Source organism: Puma concolor, chromosome E2, assembly GCF_028749965.1.
Source record: "Puma concolor isolate L17-30 chromosome E2, mPumCon1.1.hap2, whole genome shotgun sequence".
Taxonomy (NCBI): domain Eukaryota; kingdom Metazoa; phylum Chordata; class Mammalia; order Carnivora; family Felidae; genus Puma; species Puma concolor.
Window position 1 is genome coordinate 55,202,700 of NC_141681.1, and position 18,625 is coordinate 55,221,324.

Below are 18,625 nucleotides of genomic sequence, written 5' to 3' on the forward strand. Positions count from 1 at the left end.
TACAAGTGCCCCTATGCATCAGCACTCCTGTATCCCTTGGGTTAATTCCTAGCAGTGCTACTGCTGGGTCATAGGGTAGGTCTATTTTTAATTTTCTGAGGAACCTCCACACTGTTTTCCAGAGTGGCTGCACCAATTTGCATTCCCACCAACAGTGCAAGAGGGTTCCCGTTTCTCCACGTCCTCTCCAGCATCTATAGTCTCCTGATTTGTTCATTTTGGCCACTCTGACTGGCATGAGGTGATATCTGAGTGTGGTTTTGATTTGTATTTCCCTGATGAGGAGCGACGTTGAGCATCTTTTCATGTGCCTGTTGGCCATCTGGATGTCTTCTTTAGAAAAGTGTCTATTCGTGTTTTCTGCCCATTTCTTCACTGGATTATTTGTTTTTCGGGTGTGGAGTTTGGTGAGTTCTTTATAGATAATTTTGGATACTAGCCCTTTGTCCGATATGCCATTTGCAAATATCTTTTCCCATTCCGTTGATTGCCTTTTAGTTTTGTTGATTCCTTTGCGGTGCAGAAGATTTTACCTTCATAAGGTCCCAATAGTTCACTTTTGCTTTTAATTCCCTTGCCTTTGGGGATGTGTCAAGTAAGAAACTGCTGTGGCTGAGGTCAGAGAGGTTTTTTCCTGCTTTCTCCTCTAGGGTTTTGATGGTTTCCTGTCTCACATTCAGGTCCTTTATCCATTTTGAGTTTGTTTTTGTGAATAAAAATATACGTATTTTAAAAAATTGTGGGGCGCCTGGGTGGCTCAGTCAGTTAAGCTTACGACTTCGGCTCAGTTCATGATCTCGGTTCGTGGGTTCAAACCCCGTGTCGGGCTCTGTGCTGACAGCTCAGAACCAGGACCCTGCTTCGGATTCTGTGTCTTCCTCTCTCTCTGCCCCTCCCCTGCTCGTGCTCTGTCTCTCTCTCTCTCTCTCTCTCTCTCTCTCTCTGTCTCTCTCAAAAGTAAATAAACGTTAAAAATAATTTTTTAAAATTGTGTTTATGGCCCCCAAGAGTTCCGGGAAGGAGTCCATCCCTCTCAGTCTGGCATTTATACGTGGATACACTGCTCCCCTGTCCTCTGCACCCCTGCCCTGCTACTTCTCCAGCTCAGGCCTCCGCTCTCTACCCTGTCCCTCTCATGCCACCTCCTGTCCTGGCCTCAGACCCAGCTCTCTGTGCTGCCCCCTGCTGTGCGCCCACCTAACTGTCCCCCAGGCCCCTCCCCCCACTCAGTTCAGCATCGCCCCCGAATCTGTTCTTCCTCTGCTGCCCATCTGGGTGCAGCACCCCAGCCACTGAGCACCATGCCTGCCCCCCTCAGCCCTGCAGCCGTCCTGACCTCCTGTCTCCCTGCAGTCCATGCCTACCCAGCCCCAGAGCGTCTTTCTGCATCAGAGCTCCACCTGCTTCGGCCCGCTCAGCCCCAGCTCCCAGCAGGAAGAGGGTGGCGTTGCGGGTGTCGTGGTGGTGGCTCGTGTGGTCTGCATTCCTTTGGCACGGCCCCAGAGGTCCCAGATCCGGGCCGGCCGTTGCCCACTGCAGCCTCCGCCCCTCCCTGGTGCTGTGTCCCCAGGTGGAGTCGTTCCCCTTCCTGGGCCGCGTGTCTGGCCTCCGCTCCACCATCCGGGACTCGTCCTTCCAGTCCAAGCAGACCGGCCGGCGGGACAGCAAGGTGGTCAGCATGGTGGGCCGCGTGCAGATGGACATGCTGCAGGTACGCGTGCGGGGCCGGGAGGGTGCCCGCCCTCGTGGGGCTGCTGCCCGGGCCCTGGGCCCACCCTGCGCCCCCGCTCCCCCTCCCCACTGCAGGTGTTACTGCGAGAGTATAAGCTCCGCTCCTACACGCTCAACGCCGTGAGCTTCCACTTCCTGGGCGAGCAGAAAGAGGACGTCCAGCACAGCATCATCACTGACCTGCAGGTGCCTTTTCTGCGACCTCTGACCCCCCTCCCGCCTGCCCCGACCTCACACCTCCGCTCCCTGCCCCCGACCTCTGATCTTACTCTTCCGTCTAATTCTCTGACCCCAGCAGCCCACCTTCCTGACCTTGGGCTGCGATCTCCCAGCTGTTCTCCCGACTCTCACCTTAACCTCTTGCCTCTGATCTGTGACCTCACTTGGCAGATGTGACTCCTCATGTAACCTCTGGCACTGTGACCTTATTCCCTTGTCCTGCCCCCGCCTCTAGCCCACACTCGCCCATCAGACTGCTCGCTTTTCCTCTGACCCCGCAGCTCCCCGACCCCCAGCTCTGCCCACTCCGCACCCAGACCCTCGCCCTCTCCCTGACCCCTGAGCCCTCACGGCTGCCCCCCCACCCCCTGATGCCCTCCATGCCTGTCCCCAGAACGGGAACGACCAGACACGCCGCCGCCTGGCCGTGTACTGCCTCAAGGACGCCTTCCTGCCCCTGCGGCTGCTGGAGCGGCTCATGGTGCTGGTGAACGCCATGGAGATGGCGCGCGTCACCGGTGTGCCCCTTGGCTATCTGCTCACCCGCGGCCAGCAGGTCAAGGTCGTGTCCCAGCTGCTGCGGCAGGTCAGTGGGCGGAGCTGAGGGTGGGCATCCCAGTGCTCTGGCACGTCCCCGCTCCCAGCCTCTGGTCACTTGGTCACTCAGTCACTCGCTGTGGCTTCTGGGCCACGACACCTGACGCGCTGCCCCACCTGGGCCTGCCTCCATTTTCCACCTTCTCCCCTCCCAGGCCATGCGCGAGGGGCTGCTGATGCCCGTGGTAAAGACAGAAGGTGTCGAGGACTACACGGGAGCCACAGTCATCGAGCCCCTCAAAGGGTATGACCCCGTGTCTGGGTGGGGGTGGCTCGGGGCTTCCGGCCCTGACTCCTCCCCTCCCCCCCGCCCCCTCCCCCCCAGGTACTACGATGTCCCCATCGCCACACTAGACTTCTCCTCTCTGTACCCGTCCATCATGATGGCCCACAACCTGTGCTACACCACACTCCTGCGGCCCGGGGCCGCCCAGAAACTGGGGTATGGCACCTTTTTCATCTTGGGGACCCCAGGCCCGGGACCCAGATGGGAAGGGGAGTGGAGGAGAGACTTGAGAGGTGGGGAGAGCCTGAGGGGGTCTCGAGGGGAGGAGGTGGGGAGGCTGGGCATCACCCCCCGGCGTCCTCCGCCTCAGCCTGACAGAGGATCAGTTCATCAAGACGCCCACAGGGGATGAGTTTGTGAAGACGTCAGTGCGGAAGGGCCTCCTGCCCCAGATCCTGGAGAACCTTCTCAGCGCCCGGAAGAGGTGGGTTCTTGAGTGCCCCACCCACCCCTTCTCAGAGCTCAAACTTGCTGAGGCTCCTCACCAGTCTGTCTCTCGTGGGTCACCCCAGGGTTGCCGCGCCACACATTAACTGCCACGGTGTATGAATTAGAACAAGACACCCCTCCAGATGGCTCCCCTTTGCCCCCTCTGCTGGACACCTCTGTGTAGTACACAGCCTGCACAACTGCACATGGCACCCATTTCTAGAAAGGCACCTTGACCAGTGCCCAGGCCAGGGCCTCTTATCTTTCCCTGAGATATGGGACGCTGCCTCAGTGGCCTGTGCTTCCTCTCTCTCCAGGGCCAAGGCTGAGCTGGCCAAAGAGACAGACCCCCTGCGTCGGCAGGTGTTGGATGGGCGGCAGCTGGCGCTCAAAGTGAGCGCCAACTCTGTATATGGCTTCACTGGTGCCCAGGTGGGCAAGCTGCCGTGCCTGGAGATCTCACAGGTGAGTGCCCAGTTCCCACGGTGGAAGGTGGGGGGCACACAGCCCCTCCCTGGGAGAACCAGGGCTCCGTGTGGTAGAGCCCAGGCTGCCCCAACTTGCCAGCTTTCGGGAGAGGGGATGCGTGAGTGTTTGGTTCATTCATTTTTGAACAAATGTTCGCCGAACGTCCTGTGTGGGTCCAGCAGGTGGCAAAACGGATGAGAGTTCCTGCTCTCGTGTGGTGCGCAGCCTCGTGGTCACGCAGATGGTGACAGCAGCAGATATGGGAAGGCAGTTGGTGCCGAGGGCTCTGCAGACAGATGAAGCAGTGGCAGGGGCGTAGGGGTGGTGAGCAGAGGCTTTGTTCATTGCTCTTTCATTTAATCTCTCATAGTCCACCTGAAGACCCCACCCACCTCTCCCCTGGTCCCCATGAGGGTGGGGGAGTGGAGAGCAGGTCCCCTGCCTCCAAATGAGAGGATGGGGCCATGTGTCTGCTCATGGGGGCTGGGGTGGTGCCCAATAGCACAGCCAGCCCCTGACGCTTGATTTGCCGTGTGTGCTCCATCACTGAAGGAGCAGGTGCGCGGATACCTCTTCCTGCCCCGGGTGTGAAGATGCTTGGTCAGTGCTCTGCTCTGAGAGGGAACATGGGCAGAAAAGCCCACCGCCTCACTTCCCAGCTGTGTTCTCGGCCTGTTCACTGGACGCAGCTCTGCTGCTCGGACAGAAAAACATCCACGGTCAGACCACAGAGGGTCTGAGTCCGAGGTTCTGCCAAGCTGGGATCAGGGCCTCAGCTCCTGGCTTAAGAGAGCCTTAGAAGGGCCTTCCTGCCCAGCCCCTTCCCCTGGAGTTTGGGTCTCGGCACATTCCAGGCTTGGTTACTTCCAGCCCCAGGAAGCTCCCTCTGTATGTAGGTGTTATATCGTTCCTCACGTGGCTCTGGAGGGAAGGCTTGGAAGAATTGCCAGTGGCGGGGCTTTTTGGTGGGAGAAGCCTATGCACACACCCACTCATCTTCAGTTCAGGGGCCCCCAAGACCACCCTCACCTCAAGTGATCTGCTAGAAGGACTCCAGGAACTCAGAAAAGCTGTCCTACTCACAGTTATGACTTAATACAATTAAAGGATAGAGATTAAAATCAGCCAGGGGAAAAGGCATGGAACTTCCAATTTGTCTCCACCAATGGAGTCATGCAGACAGTGTTTATTTCTCCCGGCGTTGATGTGTGACAACATGCATGGAGTGTTGCCAACTAGGGAAGTTCACTGAGCCTCAGTGTCCTGGGTTTTTACTGGGGGCTGGTCACGTAGGCATGGAGCATCTGTGTGACCGACCTTCGTTACTCAGTCTCCAGCCCCTGCAGAGAGGTCAGGCTGCTAGCGTGTGGCCCGAGGCCTCACCATGAGTCACACTGTCAGCACAGTCCAAGGTCCTAGGTGAACAAAGACACTCTTTTAGGCAGGACGTTCCAAGGGCTTCAGGTTCCCTCCCAGGAGCCAGCCAAGAGCCAGGGCTCTTTCTGGGCAAGTTTCCTCCTATAGTGCATCCCACCCATATTGCTCGCATTGGCCTTTCATAAGTCTCTGTGGGCCTCCCCCAGACTCCCTGGTAGAGAGAGGTGGGTGTTTGGCTATCAGACTCCAGCCCCAAAGCAGAGGCCAGGCCAGGAGGACTTGGCTTTGCTTCCCTTGGGGCTTCTTCATCAGGGCCACCGCTTCCTGGTCATGTCCCTCTGTCTTTTCCCTCTTCATCCTTCCCTGTGTTTCTTTGCCTTTTTCCTTATTGCTGTCTCTCAGGCTTACAGGGGCAGGGAGATCAAACAAACAAACAAACAAGATACTGAATCATTCCAGAAAAGGATGAAGGAAAGAAAAAGGAACATAGAACAGGTGAAACAAGCAGAAAGCATATAGTAAAGTGGTGAACATTTAAGCCCAGATATGTTCAGTAATTATACTAAGTGTAAGTCACCTAAATGGTCCAGTTAAAAGACAGAGATCTTCTGACTGGATCCAAACAAACAAAAGCAGAAGAGTCACACCCATCTCTCCTTGGTGTGTGCCCCGGGCATTTTTTTTTTCTAAAATTTTTTAATGTTTTTATTTATTTTTGAGACAGAGACAGAGCATGAGCAGGGGAGGGCAGAGAGAAAGGGAGACACAGAATCTGAAGCAGGCTGCAGGCTCTGAGCTGTCAGCACAGAGTCCGACGCGGGGCTCGAACTCACGGACTGCGAGATCATGACCTGAGCTGAAGTCAGATGCTTAACCGACTGAGCCACCCAATCGCCCTGCCCCGGGCATTTTTTAATGTTTCTTTATTTTTGAGAGAGAGAGAGAGGGAGACACAGAATCCAAAGCAGACTCCAGGCTCTGAACTATCAGCACAGAGCTTGACATGGGGCTCATGAGCTATGAGATGATGATCTGCACCGCAGTCTGAAGCTCAACCTTCAGTTGAAGGCTCCCCTTCGGTTCGCTTATTTGTAAAGTAAGATTGTTGGAAAGTTTCTCCATGAGCCTGGCACATCCCCCTACTCTGAGGGGGCACTTGACAGTATGTAGGGTCATTTCTGGTTGCCCAAGGATTTGGGGGTTGCACTGCTGGCTTTTGGGGTGGGGGCCGGGAATGTCAGTGATCCTGCACCATGGAGAACTGCCTGCAATGTTACCACATGTCACAGCACCTCCATGGCAGGAAACAAACAGTGTGCTGATGGCCTCTTCTGGCTTCAGCCTTTCTAACACTCATCTTTGCAGACCTTCCTCCTCTGTGCCTAGAGCTCTGGGCTAGTGACCCAGTTCTTTCCAACAGATGGTTGAAAAGGAGCTTAGTAGCTGCGTTTTGTAGATTTGGGCATCGAGGCCCAGAGGGGCAGAGTGACTCACCCAAGCCCACGCCCCCAGGAAGTAGCGGAAGTGGCACCCTGAGCCCAGGACTCCTGGGTCCTCACTGCGTGGTTCTCTCCCTGACAGAGCGTTACCGGCTTTGGGCGCCAGATGATTGAGAAAACAAAGCAATTGGTGGAGTCCAAGTACACGGTGGAGAATGGCTATGGCACCAGTGCCAAGGTCAGAGGCCGCCCCTCCCACTGCCCAGAGATGGGGCTGGGTCAGGGGAGTTGCGGGGGCTTGGCCCCCATCTCTCCATGCCTCTCAGTCATATACGTCCCTCCCCAGGTGGTGTATGGTGACACTGACTCAGTCATGTGCCGATTTGGTGTCTCTTCTGTGGCCGAGGCAATGGCCCTGGGGCGGGAGGCTGCGGACTGGGTATCAGGCCACTTCCCCCCGCCTATCCGGCTCGAGTTTGAAAAGGTAAGTGGGAGCCCCCCTCAGGGCTGGAGTGGCCAGATGGGTCTCGCAAGTTTCAGAGGGTCTCTGATTCTCAGCGCCTGCATTTGTGTGCGGTTCCCCTCACATCTGCAGATGTCAGCATCTGGAGCCCCCAGTGGCCCTCGGGGGCTCTCCATCTTGGGGGTGCCCTGATCTGGGTACTCTGAGTATCCCATGCTTCACATTCTATAGGTCCCGGTTTGGGGGTATTTGGGGGCCTGGATTCTCCTGAGTTTGGAAACTTAAAGCCTTGGGCTTTGTGATGCAGGACAGTGTCTGTTTTTTTGGAAACTTTTGTCAGTCTTGGAGCGCCTCTGGTTTTGGGTGTGGGGGCTGCCTTGGGTGGTGGGAACCCTGACCGGGGTGAATCCTGCATCAGGGCACCATTGGCCGGTGCTGCTTGGCTCCCAGCAGGAAATCAGGCTTGGGGTCTGGGGACTCCAGGGTTCAAACTTGGAGTCAGGTCTTGGGTACACCTGCTCTCAAATTTAGAGCCTCCCCAAGTTGGGCCTCCCTGCCTCAGGGCTCCCTCCTGGGCCTTAGTCTCAGCTCCTTGGGGTGGAGGGAGGTGCTGCCTTGTACCCCTGTCTGCCTCAGGTCTGTCCCAGATCCAGATTTGGGGCCCTCCAGGCTTCACCTCATGACTGGGTCTTGTTTTAGGGGCTTTCTCTAGTTTTCAGATTTGAGATCCCTGGAATGCTGAGGTGTGCTGTCCAGGCTCAGGCACGGGGGTCTTGAGATCTTGGGATCCATCTGTCCCAGGGCCCCAATCCTGTATCACATGGACCAGCCCTGTGTGTCCCAGTTTCTGAGGGAAGTCTCAGGAGTCAGGAGGTCTTGAGGGTCTCAGCCACGGGTCCCTCCCTAGGTCTACTTTCCCTACCTGCTCATCAGCAAGAAGCGGTACGCTGGCCTGCTTTTCTCCTCCCGGCCAGACGCTCACGACCGCATGGACTGCAAGGGTCTGGAGGCTGTGCGTCGGGACAACTGCCCCCTCGTGGCCAACCTCGTCACCGCCTCCCTGCGCCGCCTGCTCATCGACCGGTGGGTGGGAACCTCCCCTCAGCCCCGGAGGCCATGCCCCAGCCCCTCTCCCTCAGACCCAGGAGCCCCCAGCCCCCTCCTCCCCTGGGGACACAGGTGTCAGGCCCAGCTTGTCCTCCGTGGTGGAACGGTGGAAAGAATGTGGGGTTGGACAGCTGTGGGTCTAGGCCCCGCCTCTGCCACTTTGCAGCCTGTGGCCTGGCTGGGTCCCTCCCCTCCTTGGGCCTCATCCCCGAGAGCACACTCTGGCCCTCAGCAGCCACTGGTGACCTCCCCATCCCGGCCCTGCAGAGACCCCGCGGGTGCTGTGGCCCACGCACAGGACGTCATCTCAGACCTGCTGTGTAACCGCATTGACATCTCCCAGCTCGTCATCACCAAGGAGCTGACCCGCGCGGCCTCTGACTACGCCGGCAAGCAGGCCCACGTGGAACTGGCCGAGAGGTCCGCCCAGTGGGAGGGGTGCAGGGCTGTCCAGAAATACCCCCTCCTGCCAGCTGGGCACCACTTCCTACAGCCCTGTCCGCCCCCGCCATCCCACCTGCCCTCACCCGCCCCGCCGCCCCGGTCTCCCCGCAGGATGAGGAAGCGGGACCCCGGGAGCGCGCCCAGCTTGGGCGACCGTGTCCCCTACGTGATCATCGGCGCTGCCAAGGGCGTGGCTGCCTACATGAAGTCCGAGGTCAGGCCCACCTGGGCTGCCCGCTCCGCCCAGCTCCCCTCTGCTCTCACTTCTGCTTTCCAAGCCCTGCGGGGAGGGTGTTTCCCTCTGTGGGCCCCACAGGGTCCTGAGAACCGCCCCCAGCACACCCCTGGGAGTTGGCTCCCTGATGCCTTTCTCCCAGGCCTCCCGTGCCCTCTGGAGGGCCCCCCCCCCCCATAGTCTGACCCCTCCCTCGCTCCCCCTGCAGAAGAAGACCCAGCCTCACCATGCACATCACGTCTCTCCATCTCTCTCTTTGCGTGTCTGCTTGGTCCTTGCTCTCCAGCCCATAATTCTCTTGGATTCCTGTCCTTCCCCCTCCTACCCCAATGTCCAGTGACCTCTGATCCCCACAACCCCTTCCTTAGTCCCCAGTTCCTGTCTTGCCTCCTCATATCTTGGCTTCTAGCTTTCACTTCCAGCTGCTGTCCACCTTGGCACACCCCCTAAGCTGTGAACTCTGACCCTTGCTTGGGGTCCTGAGGACCCCCACCTGTGGATCCCAGCATGCACCACAGCTCATGGCCAGAGGACCCTTCACAATCTCGGGTGCCATCCCAGACCCGTGTCCCACCTCGATGCGGCGCCCCGGAGGGTGACCGCCCCCAGGGACTCCCCCCACACCACTGCCCACACCCACAACCGGGGGACCCACCAGCCCAGTGGCTCCCAGTGCCCGTCACCACGCTGCCTGCTGTTGAGCACAGCCCCTGGCCCCCGGGTGTGACCCCGCCTGGCCGCTCTGCTTGCAGGACCCCCTCTTTGTGCTGGAGCACAGCCTGCCCATCGACACGCAGTACTACCTGGAACAACAGCTCGCCAAGCCCCTCCTGCGCATCTTCGAGCCCATCCTGGGCGAGGGCCGCGCTGAGGCTGTGCTGCTGAGTACTGAGGGGGAATGCCCGGGGAGGGGGGAGGGCACCGGGGGTCACAGAGGGCACCGGGGCCCACTGCCTGCCCTCGCCTGCAGGGGGTGACCACACGCGCTGCAAGACGGTGCTCACGGGCAAGGTGGGCGGCCTTCTGGCCTTTGCCAAACGCCACAGCTGCTGCATCGGCTGCCGCACTGTCCTCGGTCACCAGGGTGAGCACCAGCCCCCCCCCCCCCCGCCCAGACCCCAGCCCCAGGCCCCCATGCTCCACCCGGCTCTGCCCTCACCCAGGTCCCTGGCACCTGCCGTCCAGGCTGGCGGTGCCACCCCGGATAGGCCTGGGCCCCTGGGTGGGGGCTCCCATTTACAGGCACCCCCTCGAGGGTCCCGGGCCCCCCGCCCCGGGAGTTCCCCGGGGAGTTTTCCCCCCCGCACACTTGCTCCCTTGTTCTCTTGTCTCCGGGGACTTTCAGAAGCCGGGATGGGCAGCGGGTGGGGAAGGGGCAGGGATAGGGCAGCCCGGGGGCCCTGGCTCTGCCCCAGCTCCCCTGTGCTGACCCACCCCCCCTCCCCCTCCCCCAGGGGCCGTGTGCAAGTTCTGCCAGCCTCGGGAGTCGGAGCTGTATCAGAAGGAGGTGAGGGTTTGCGTGCGGACAGGGGGAAGGGAGGAGGGGTCCGCTGGGCCAGGGCCACCCTGCGGTGCTCTCGTCCCCAGGTGTCGCACCTGAATGCCCTGGAGGAGCGCTTCTCGCGCCTGTGGACACAGTGCCAGCGCTGTCAGGGCAGCCTGCATGAGGACGTCATCTGCACCAGGTACAGAGGCCTGGCGGGCCCGCCACCCCCGCTCTGTCCTGCCCGGGCCCCTCCCAGCTCCCAAGGCCTGTGGACCTGACCCCAGGGTCCCGGGAGGCACCCTTCACCCCCTCTGCCGCCACCACCATGGCTGACCCTCAGTGTCCTGGCAAAACGGGCCCGTGCTCATCCCAGCCTTTGTTGGGCGGGGGGTTGCTGCTCAGGGGGCGGGGCTGGGCACCTGGTATCTGCCCAGGAAACGGCCATAGTTCTCTCTGCTACTCTCGTACACACACGCGCGAGCGCGCGCGCACACACACAGACACACACACACACACACACACACAACGGTCCTGGCCCCCTCCCCCAGGGCGGGCCAGGCTTTCCCCAGGGAACAGGTGGGCGGGGCGGGTTCCCACGCCAGGTGACAGGTGATATACGGCTGGTGGCCCAGCGCCCCTGCGGGCTCCCGCTGTTAGGGCTCCCCCCATGCCCGCTGAGCAAACAGCCTGCCCCTGGAAGGAGGGTTGGGTGGGCAGCGGGTGGGGGGGATCAAAGTCCTGGGAACAGCCCCCACCCCATCGCTGGGCCGGGCAGACGCCCTGATCCTGACCCTGACCCCGACCCCGCCCACAGCCGGGACTGCCCCATCTTCTACATGCGCAAGAAGGTGCGCAAGGACCTGGAGGACCAGGAGCAGCTTCTGAGACGCTTTGGCCCTCCTGGCCCTGAGGCTTGGTGACCTCTGACCTCAGCAGGCTTCCCACCAGGGCCTTGGGGGGCCGGATTGGTGGAAAATTAATAAAGTTCAGGCCTCTTGTTTCCTGGTGTTTTGTGGTCTCCAGTGCACAAGGTCCGCTGCCATGAACCCTGGCCCGGGGGGGTCATTTCCACTCAGCCGGAGCCCCTGACCCCCAGGAGGCCCCCCACTGACTCCTCCCCTTCCCTCCAAGAACCCCTGGGCTCCCGGCACTGCTGCCAGCCCCACAAAAGCCAGTCCTGCCTCAGTCTCCCCCTGGGACCCTCCCTCAAGGGCCTGAGTGAACATCTAACCACACATCCTCTGCCTGGACCGCCCCGCCCTCCAGGTGCTGACCTGTTTCCTCCAGGCCTGGGGCAGCCCCTGGAACGGAAGCTCCCACTGCCCGGCATGACCCAGGGGACCCCCCCCCCCCATGTCACACACCCACGATCTTTCCACCTCAGGGTCCTCGCAGGCTCTGGGCCTGGATTTTCCTCAGAATCCTCTCTCCCCACATTCACATCCACTCCTCAGAGTCCCGGCAACCCCACCTCACCTTCAGACCCCATCAGTGCCTGAGCCTGTCGCTCAGTGTCATACACCCCCCCCCTCCCCGGCCGGTTCCTGGGTTCAGAGCTGCCCCCCGCCCTTTTACTGGCCTCAGGAACGCTTGGCTTCTCTACTTAGGATCCCCCCAAATCAGCTCCTCTCCCATCCACCCTTGGGCTCAGCCCCCCATTCCCACCCCAACTGTGGGGATCCCCAAATCCAGATGGCCCCTGGGCCTGCCCTCTCTACCACGTGACCAAGGGGTTGTGCAATCCAGCCCCCTCCCCTGACCCTCCCCGAGGGGATTTTCGAGGAGGGCTGTGCTCTGTGCAGGCCTGGCCGGCACCCCTACCCCCCCCAAGGGGCTGGGCCAAGGTATAAATAGGGGTGGTGGCTGCAGCAGGCAGCAAACCCAGCCGGCTCCACCATGCTCGCCCTGGAGGCTGCACAGTAAGTGTGGGGGGCCCTAAAGGAAGGAGTCCCCTGCACTTGGGACTCTGCCCCAGGGGGCGGGTGGGAGGGAGGGGGTCCACACTGCCTCTTGCCCCTCCTAGATCTCTTGTTCTCTCCTCGCCCCGCTTCCTTCCTCCATCCTATCCCTGTCTGTCTCGGACCTCGGAAATCTTTCCTCGGAATGCTCGCCTGTCTCCCCTCCCACCGACGGCCTCTCCCAGGTGGCTCCCCAGGTCTGTCCGCACCCCCGGCCCCCACCAGGCCTCGCTGTACCCCTGGCTTGTTCACTGTTGCCCGCTCTGCCTCTTGCCGTCTTTTTTTTTCCCCTGGGGCTCTATTCTCTGCCTCTCGCTCCCTCTCTGTCTCTGTCTCTGTGTCTTTGTCTCGGTCTCTTTCCAGGTCTTCCTCTGTCTGTCTGTCTTCTTTCCTACTGTCTCCCTGTCTGTTCCCCAACCCCATCTGTCTATCCCTGGGGCTCATAACCACTTCCTGCATCCATGAATGTCTCTCTCCACACCTTCCTCCCTTCCCGCCTCTCCCATCTCCTTCCCATCTCTTCCCAGAGGCTCTCCGGCTCTCCTCTGGTCCAAGGTGGACCCATTTCACCGACTCCCTGATGGAGGCCCCCTCCCTGCCCCCACCTGGGCACTGACGCCCACAGCGGCTCTCCAGGGACTTTCTCTCCTTCACTTTCCCTGCCCCCAACCAGCCTCTGTCTATGCAAATCCCAGGGGAGGGGGGACATTTGCCTGCTCCCCCCCACCCCCCACTTCCTGCCCCGCTTGAGTGTGGTGGGGCTGGTCTCACACAAGGACACACAGCAGAAGAGCTGTGGTGGTCACAGCTGCAGCCTCCCCCTCCCCCCGCACGGGCTCCCAACCACTTGGGAGATTCAGGTGGCCGAAGGCACCCCTGACATGCCCCTGTGTGTCTTCCCCTCCAGGCAGGACGGGCCACACTTCAGCTGTCTGGTGAGTTGGGGCCCTGGGGATCAGGGAGGGTGGGGGACCCAGATGGCCCACCTTGACCTCCCTGCCTCAGTTTCCCCTTCCATTCCTTCCTGTCACTCTGTCTTTCTGACTCTCCCTCCATATCTCCATATCTCCACCTCACCTGCCCCCTCCCCGCCCCATATATGTTGCACAGAAGTTTTCCTGGTGTCTCTTTCCAGCTCTCAGGCCCTTGGCATGACAAGGGATGGTGGTCTCTCTGTCCCTGTTATGTATTTATTTTGAGGCAGGGGGAGGGGGGGAGAATCCCAAGCAGGCTCACGAACCGTGAGATCAGCACCTGAGCTAAAATCAAGAGTTGGACCCTTAACCAACTGAGCCAGCCAGGCACCCCAGTTTTTGCTTTTTTTTTTTTTTTTTTTTAACAAAAAATCGAGGTATAACACAAGCTGGTAAAGTGACAAATCTTGGGTACAGCCCAATGAGGTTTTACATCATGCACACACCTGTGTAACAGCTAACCAGAGCAAGATATAGAACATTTCCGTCCTTCTGGAAGATTCCCAACCAACAACCCCCTCCCCTGGATATTTTTCAACACAGATTAGTTGATTAGTTTTGTCTGTTTTCAAGTTGTATATGAAATACATCACGTAGGATGTCCCTTTTGGGGTCTGGCTTCCTTCATCAACATTTCAGTGTGTGTCAGGCATTGTTTTTGTTGTTGTTATTTTAAGTAAACTCTACCCCCAACGTGGGGCTTGAACTCATGACCCTAGAGCAAGTGTCCCATGCTCTAATGGTCTATTGACTTAGCCAGCCGGGTGCCCCAATGCTGGGTCTTTTTCCTTGCTGTATAGTACTCTGCTGGGGCCCCCCCTCCCCCGCCACACACACACACACACACACACACACACACAGACCTGTTCATCCATTCTCCTGTCCGTGGCACTTGGGCTGTTTCTCACTGGGAGCTATTTGAAAAGCTGCTCTGATTGTTCTTGAACAAGGCTATTGGGTGGACATACGTTTTCAGTCCCTTGGGGGGAATACCTAGGCGTGAGACTGCTGCTACCTTGGGATGGCGTGTGTCCAGCTTTGGTCTTTACTCTCGTTGCTAAAGCAACACATGATTCTTGGGATGGATCAGAGTGATACGGAGGTGGATAAAAGAAGCGTCAGACTTTCTTTGCCTCTGTAAAAAACACTTCCGGCCCTGGGACAGGCAAGCCTGGGGGAATTCTTCCACACTTGCCCCAGGTGTTGGGGTTCCTGGGAGCCCACAGTCTTTAGAGGGTGCTGACAGTTGTGTGCCTCTCTGAGACCCCACGTCTCTGTGTTTCTGTGGGTCTCTGCCTGTATCTTTCCGTGTGTTGTGTTTGTGTCATTCTGTGTGTTCCTGCTGTGCGCTTCTGTTCCCTCTTCCGGCATCTCTGCATGTCTCTCTCTGCCCCTGTCTCTGGTGCCTGGTCTCTGTGTCTCTTGTGTTCTTCTTTCCGTGTGTCTCTTTCTCTCCTTCTCCCAGCCTCTTCCTTCTTCTCCCCCGTCCCTGTCAGAATCTTCCCGCTGGCCCAGAATGGGGGTTGGGGGCTCCCCGAAGGCTGGGATGACCCCTCTTCTTCCCCCCGACCCCATCAGTACCCAGATGGCGTCTTCTACGACCTGGACAGCTGCAAGCACCCCAGCTACCCTGACTCAGAGGGGGCTTCTGGTGAGTGGCCCTGGCCTAGCCAATCCCCTGACCTGGACCTTGGGCCCATTTCACAGATGGGGGAGCTGAGTCCCAGGGGAGGATGTCACCTAGTTCGGCAGGACAAGGTTAGCCCAGGTCTCCAGGCCTCCTCCCCTTCCTTTTCTCACCCAGCCTCTTGCTCATGCAAATTCTGGGGTCCGAGATTTGCATGGCCCACAATGGCCCCTCTGTGTAGGGGGCTTCGAGTGGGAGGGGCTGAGGCCAGACTTGGCTTCTGACTCAGTGCCCTCCCCCAGACTCCCTGTGGGGCTGGGACCTCAGTCCAGCTGTCCCAGCCGCCTCCTATGAAGCCTTCAACCCAGCTGTGGCCAACTTTGGCCACCCCCAGGGAGTCCAGCTCTGTTACGGACCCTCGACCTACAGCCCCATGGGGAGCCTCGACCCGGCCCCCAGCCTAGAGGCCCCAGGGCCCAGCTTCCCAGCGTACCCCACGGAGGAATTCACCAGCCAGGTGAGGGGCAGGGACACAATTAACATCGCCATCATTTGATTGAGGTTTAGCAGGTGCCAAGCAGTGTGTGAAGACCTCTAACAAGCCTCTGAGGTTAAGTGCCATTATCACTCCCCTGCACAGACCAGCCAACAGAGGCACGGGCTCTGACCGAGGGGCGGCGTAGAGTGCCATTCTCAGTGTTGGGCACACTTTCGTGGAGGCGGCCCGGGCATCCCTTGGCCATGCCTTGGAGATCTGAACCGAGGCCGGAGTGCAGGCCGTCAAGAGGGTGTGGGGGGAGGGGGGGACACAGTGGGGACCCACGAGGAGGAAGCTGAGGGAAGACAGCAGAGGGAGGGAGGGAAGGGGGTCCCTGGACTGCAGGTGACCCTGACCTTTTGCAGACCGTGGGCCCCCCGGCATATGCCCCCTACCCCAGCCCTGTGCTGTCGGAGGAGGAGGATCTCCTGCTGGACAGTCCCACCCTGGAGGTTTCAGACAGCGAGTCGGACGAGGCCCTCATGGCTGGCCCCGAGGGGAGGGGATCTGAGGCAGGTATGTAGGAGCAAGTGGGGTTGGGGGGGCTCCGGACACAGATGGGGGAGGGAGCTAAAGGAAGCATGGCTTGGCTTCCCAAGCGCTTACTACGTCCCCCAGCGTTGAGGGCCGTTCCCGGGTCCACCCTTGGCTGTCTGTGTGGCCCTGGGCAAATGACTACCTCTCTTTGCCTCGGTTTCCTATCTACAATGGGGATGGCAGGAAGTGTTTCTTCCTGGGGGTCGGGGAGATTAAGTGGGATAACCCAGGTGAGTGAGAGCAGCTCTTGGCACAGAGTGAGCAATCAGTAAGACTTCACCCTTATGATTGACACAATAGCAACAGAAATAATCATATCAACACCCGGCTATTCGGCCCCTGCTTCCGCCCAGGCGCCTGACGTGCATTATGCTCAACTCCTGGGAAATTAGGATCTTAGTTACTTTCCCTATCTGGGTCTCAGTTTCCCTTCTGTAAAGTGGGCAGCAGCAGCAGCGGCCCCAACTCCTAGTGTTACAGTGATTAAACGAGCTCACAGCACTAAGTGCTTCACAAAGGTTTGTAAAAGTAAAACACACACACACACACACACACACACACACACACACACACACACACACACGAACGATTCATTTATAGCTGAGGAGGCTCCAGCTCAGAGAGAGGTTAAGTCACCACCTCAAGGTCACTGCTGGGAAATAGCAGACCAGACCTGGGGTTCTTGTACCCAGTGCCCTGCTATGAACCACCCCCCACCGTCTCCAGCTTGTGGAGCCCTTGCTGCTTGTAGGAGCCCCAGAGTCAGACCCCCTGGTCTCTTCCAGGATCCCAGTCCCTCAGGGGCCCAGAAACGGCTAGGTGAATTCAAACCCACTCCGGATCTCTTCGCCACCAGTCAGCTCCCTGTTTATATAACCCTTTGAGGAGCGCTGTCAGCCCATTTCACAGATTCATCTATAGGAGGGACAGAGCAAAGCAACAGCTTCAGGGGTAACAGCTTCAGGGAGGAGAGCAGGTTGCCTGGGGTGGGCGGGGACGCCGCACTGGAGGCAGGCAGACGCCAGCCACCTCCGTCGCCCCAGTTCTCCTGGCCTGGAGACTGAGGCTTGTTGGGGCTCGGGTTGAGGCGGGGGTTTGAACTGGGGTGGGTGTGGGGGCGGGGCCCAAGGGATACCTCCCCTAACGCCCCCCCCCCACCCCGACCCCCCGGCTCCCCTCCCCCCCCAACAGGGGCCCGCAAGAAGCTCCGCCTGTACCAGTTCCTGCTGGGGCTCCTGACGCGCGGAGACATGCGCCACTGCGTGTGGTGGGTGGAGCCGGGCGCCGGGGTCTTCCAATTCTCCTCCAAGCACAAAGAGCTCCTGGCGCGCCGCTGGGGCCAGCAGAAGGGCAACCGCAAGCGCATGACCTACCAGAAGCTGGCGCGCGCCCTACGCAACTACGCCAAGACCGGCGAGATCCGCAAGGTCAAGCGCAAGCTCACCTACCAGTTTGACAGTGCGCTGCTGCCGGCCGCCCGCCGGGCCTGAGCCCAGTGGGGGCTGTGAGGGGCTCCACGCCTGTGTCACGTTGGCGTCCCCACACCCTAGGTCACGGCACCTGTGGATTCCCCACACTGGGGGGAGGGGGGCTGCTATAATCCCTAAGCCCTGCCCAGGGCCCCTCTGGGACACCACCCCTCCCCCATCGTGTCTGGGGCCCCTCTGGGATTTCCTTGTCATGTCTAGGATCCCCAGGATCCTCATGTCTGGGTTATGCAACACACAGAGGACCATACAGTGTGTCTGTGTGGAGGGGAGGGGCAGGACAGTGCTTCCAGATTCCCAAGAGCTTCTCTGGGATCCGCTTGTGGTGTCTGAGATCCTCCAACCAAGCCTGGGACCCCTCTGAGCTCCCTTGTGTGTCTGAGATCCCTTAATCTCATCTGGGAAGGGAGAGCCCACGGACGGTCACACAGGGAGGGGGGTGCCTTGTCGAGGGTCTCTCTGGGGTCCCTTTCTCATGCCTGAGTCCCTCTTGTCAGATCTGAGATCTCCTACTTAGGTCTGGGGGCCTTGCGGAAACCCTTCATCAAGTCTCAGATCTCTATGCCCATCTGTGACTCTCTTGTCCTACCAGCCCCCCCTAAATGATGACCTTTGTCATCTTGCAATCTCCTAATTCTCTGGAACCGCCGTACTGTCACTTCCTTGTGTCTGGAATTCTCTAATCACATGGAGGGTGCCTCTGGGATCCTTTGGTCATGTCTAAAAACATCCTTGTCAGGCTTAGAGGGGACCTCAGTGGACCTTGTCTTGTTCAGGCCGCCTCTGGGATACCCTTATCTATCTGGGATCCTGCAATCACATCTGGGGGCCTCCCTGGGATTCTCCATCTGCTGTGCCCCTTTGGGGACCCCACCAGCAGACCTGAGTTCTCACAGGGACCCTTCCCTTCCTGGGATGCCCTCTGGAGGACCAGGCTAGGGAGCATTCTGGCCACTCAACTGATTTCTGGGTGATCTTGGTAGCCCTCCCCGCGTCATCTCTAACCAGAGGTCACAAGTTGGTACCCCACCCCCACCCTTCCGGCTCCCTTTGGGGCAGATCAGATCTCTGGTGGTGGTTTCTGTAGTTCACTGTGAGGGAGATTTTGCCTGATCCTTCACTAAAACTTTGCACAACGCGGCAACAGGCAACAGCGGGCTGCTTTGCGGTGCAGAGAGGCTGGAGGAGGGTGGCAGCCACTCCTAATGGGGCTTCTGTTCCCC

At 59.4% G+C, this 18,625-nt stretch overlaps 2 protein-coding genes across 4 annotated transcripts in view; both read left to right on the plus strand.

Moving 5' to 3' along the window:
* Positions 1–11,281, plus strand: part of POLD1 (DNA polymerase delta 1, catalytic subunit) — a 30,163-nt gene extending 18,882 nt beyond the window's left edge. Inside the window, exons 11-27 of one of the 2 annotated variants that reach the window (XM_086690519.1) lie at positions 1,571–1,711; positions 1,807–1,917; positions 2,345–2,536; positions 2,703–2,791; positions 2,873–2,989; positions 3,144–3,257; positions 3,580–3,727; positions 6,689–6,784; positions 6,893–7,030; positions 7,917–8,092; positions 8,384–8,536; positions 8,672–8,774; positions 9,548–9,680; positions 9,766–9,879; positions 10,250–10,302; positions 10,383–10,480; positions 11,096–11,281. In XM_086690519.1, the coding sequence (XP_086546645.1) occupies positions 1,571–1,711; positions 1,807–1,917; positions 2,345–2,536; positions 2,703–2,791; positions 2,873–2,989; positions 3,144–3,257; positions 3,580–3,727; positions 6,689–6,784; positions 6,893–7,030; positions 7,917–8,092; positions 8,384–8,536; positions 8,672–8,774; positions 9,548–9,680; positions 9,766–9,879; positions 10,250–10,302; positions 10,383–10,480; positions 11,096–11,201 (2,082 nt within the window). In that variant the 3' untranslated portion in view covers positions 11,202–11,281. Of the gene's footprint in view, positions 1–1,570; positions 1,712–1,806; positions 1,918–2,344; positions 2,537–2,702; positions 2,990–3,143; positions 3,258–3,579; positions 3,728–6,688; positions 6,785–6,892; positions 7,031–7,916; positions 8,093–8,383; positions 8,537–8,671; positions 8,775–9,547; positions 9,681–9,765; positions 9,880–10,249; positions 10,303–10,382; positions 10,481–11,095 lie in introns of both variants that reach the window. The other variant, XM_086690518.1, reaches the window with a different exon arrangement.
* Positions 11,282–12,077: 796 nt separating this feature from the next.
* On the plus strand, positions 12,078–18,060 carry SPIB (Spi-B transcription factor). Of its 2 annotated transcripts, XM_086690520.1 has the most exons (6): positions 12,078–12,200; positions 13,147–13,174; positions 14,792–14,864; positions 15,143–15,357; positions 15,744–15,894; positions 17,107–18,060. In XM_086690520.1, exons 1-6 carry the CDS (start codon positions 12,178–12,180, stop codon positions 17,403–17,405), a joined length of 789 nt encoding a protein of 262 aa, XP_086546646.1. In that variant the 5' UTR covers positions 12,078–12,177; the 3' UTR covers positions 17,406–18,060. The 2 variants fall into 2 exon arrangements, with proteins under 2 accessions (XP_086546646.1, XP_025770141.2); XM_025914356.2 differs by lacking the exon at positions 12,078–12,200 and having other exon boundaries at positions 12,995–13,174.
* The last annotated feature ends 565 nt before the right edge of the window (positions 18,061–18,625 follow it).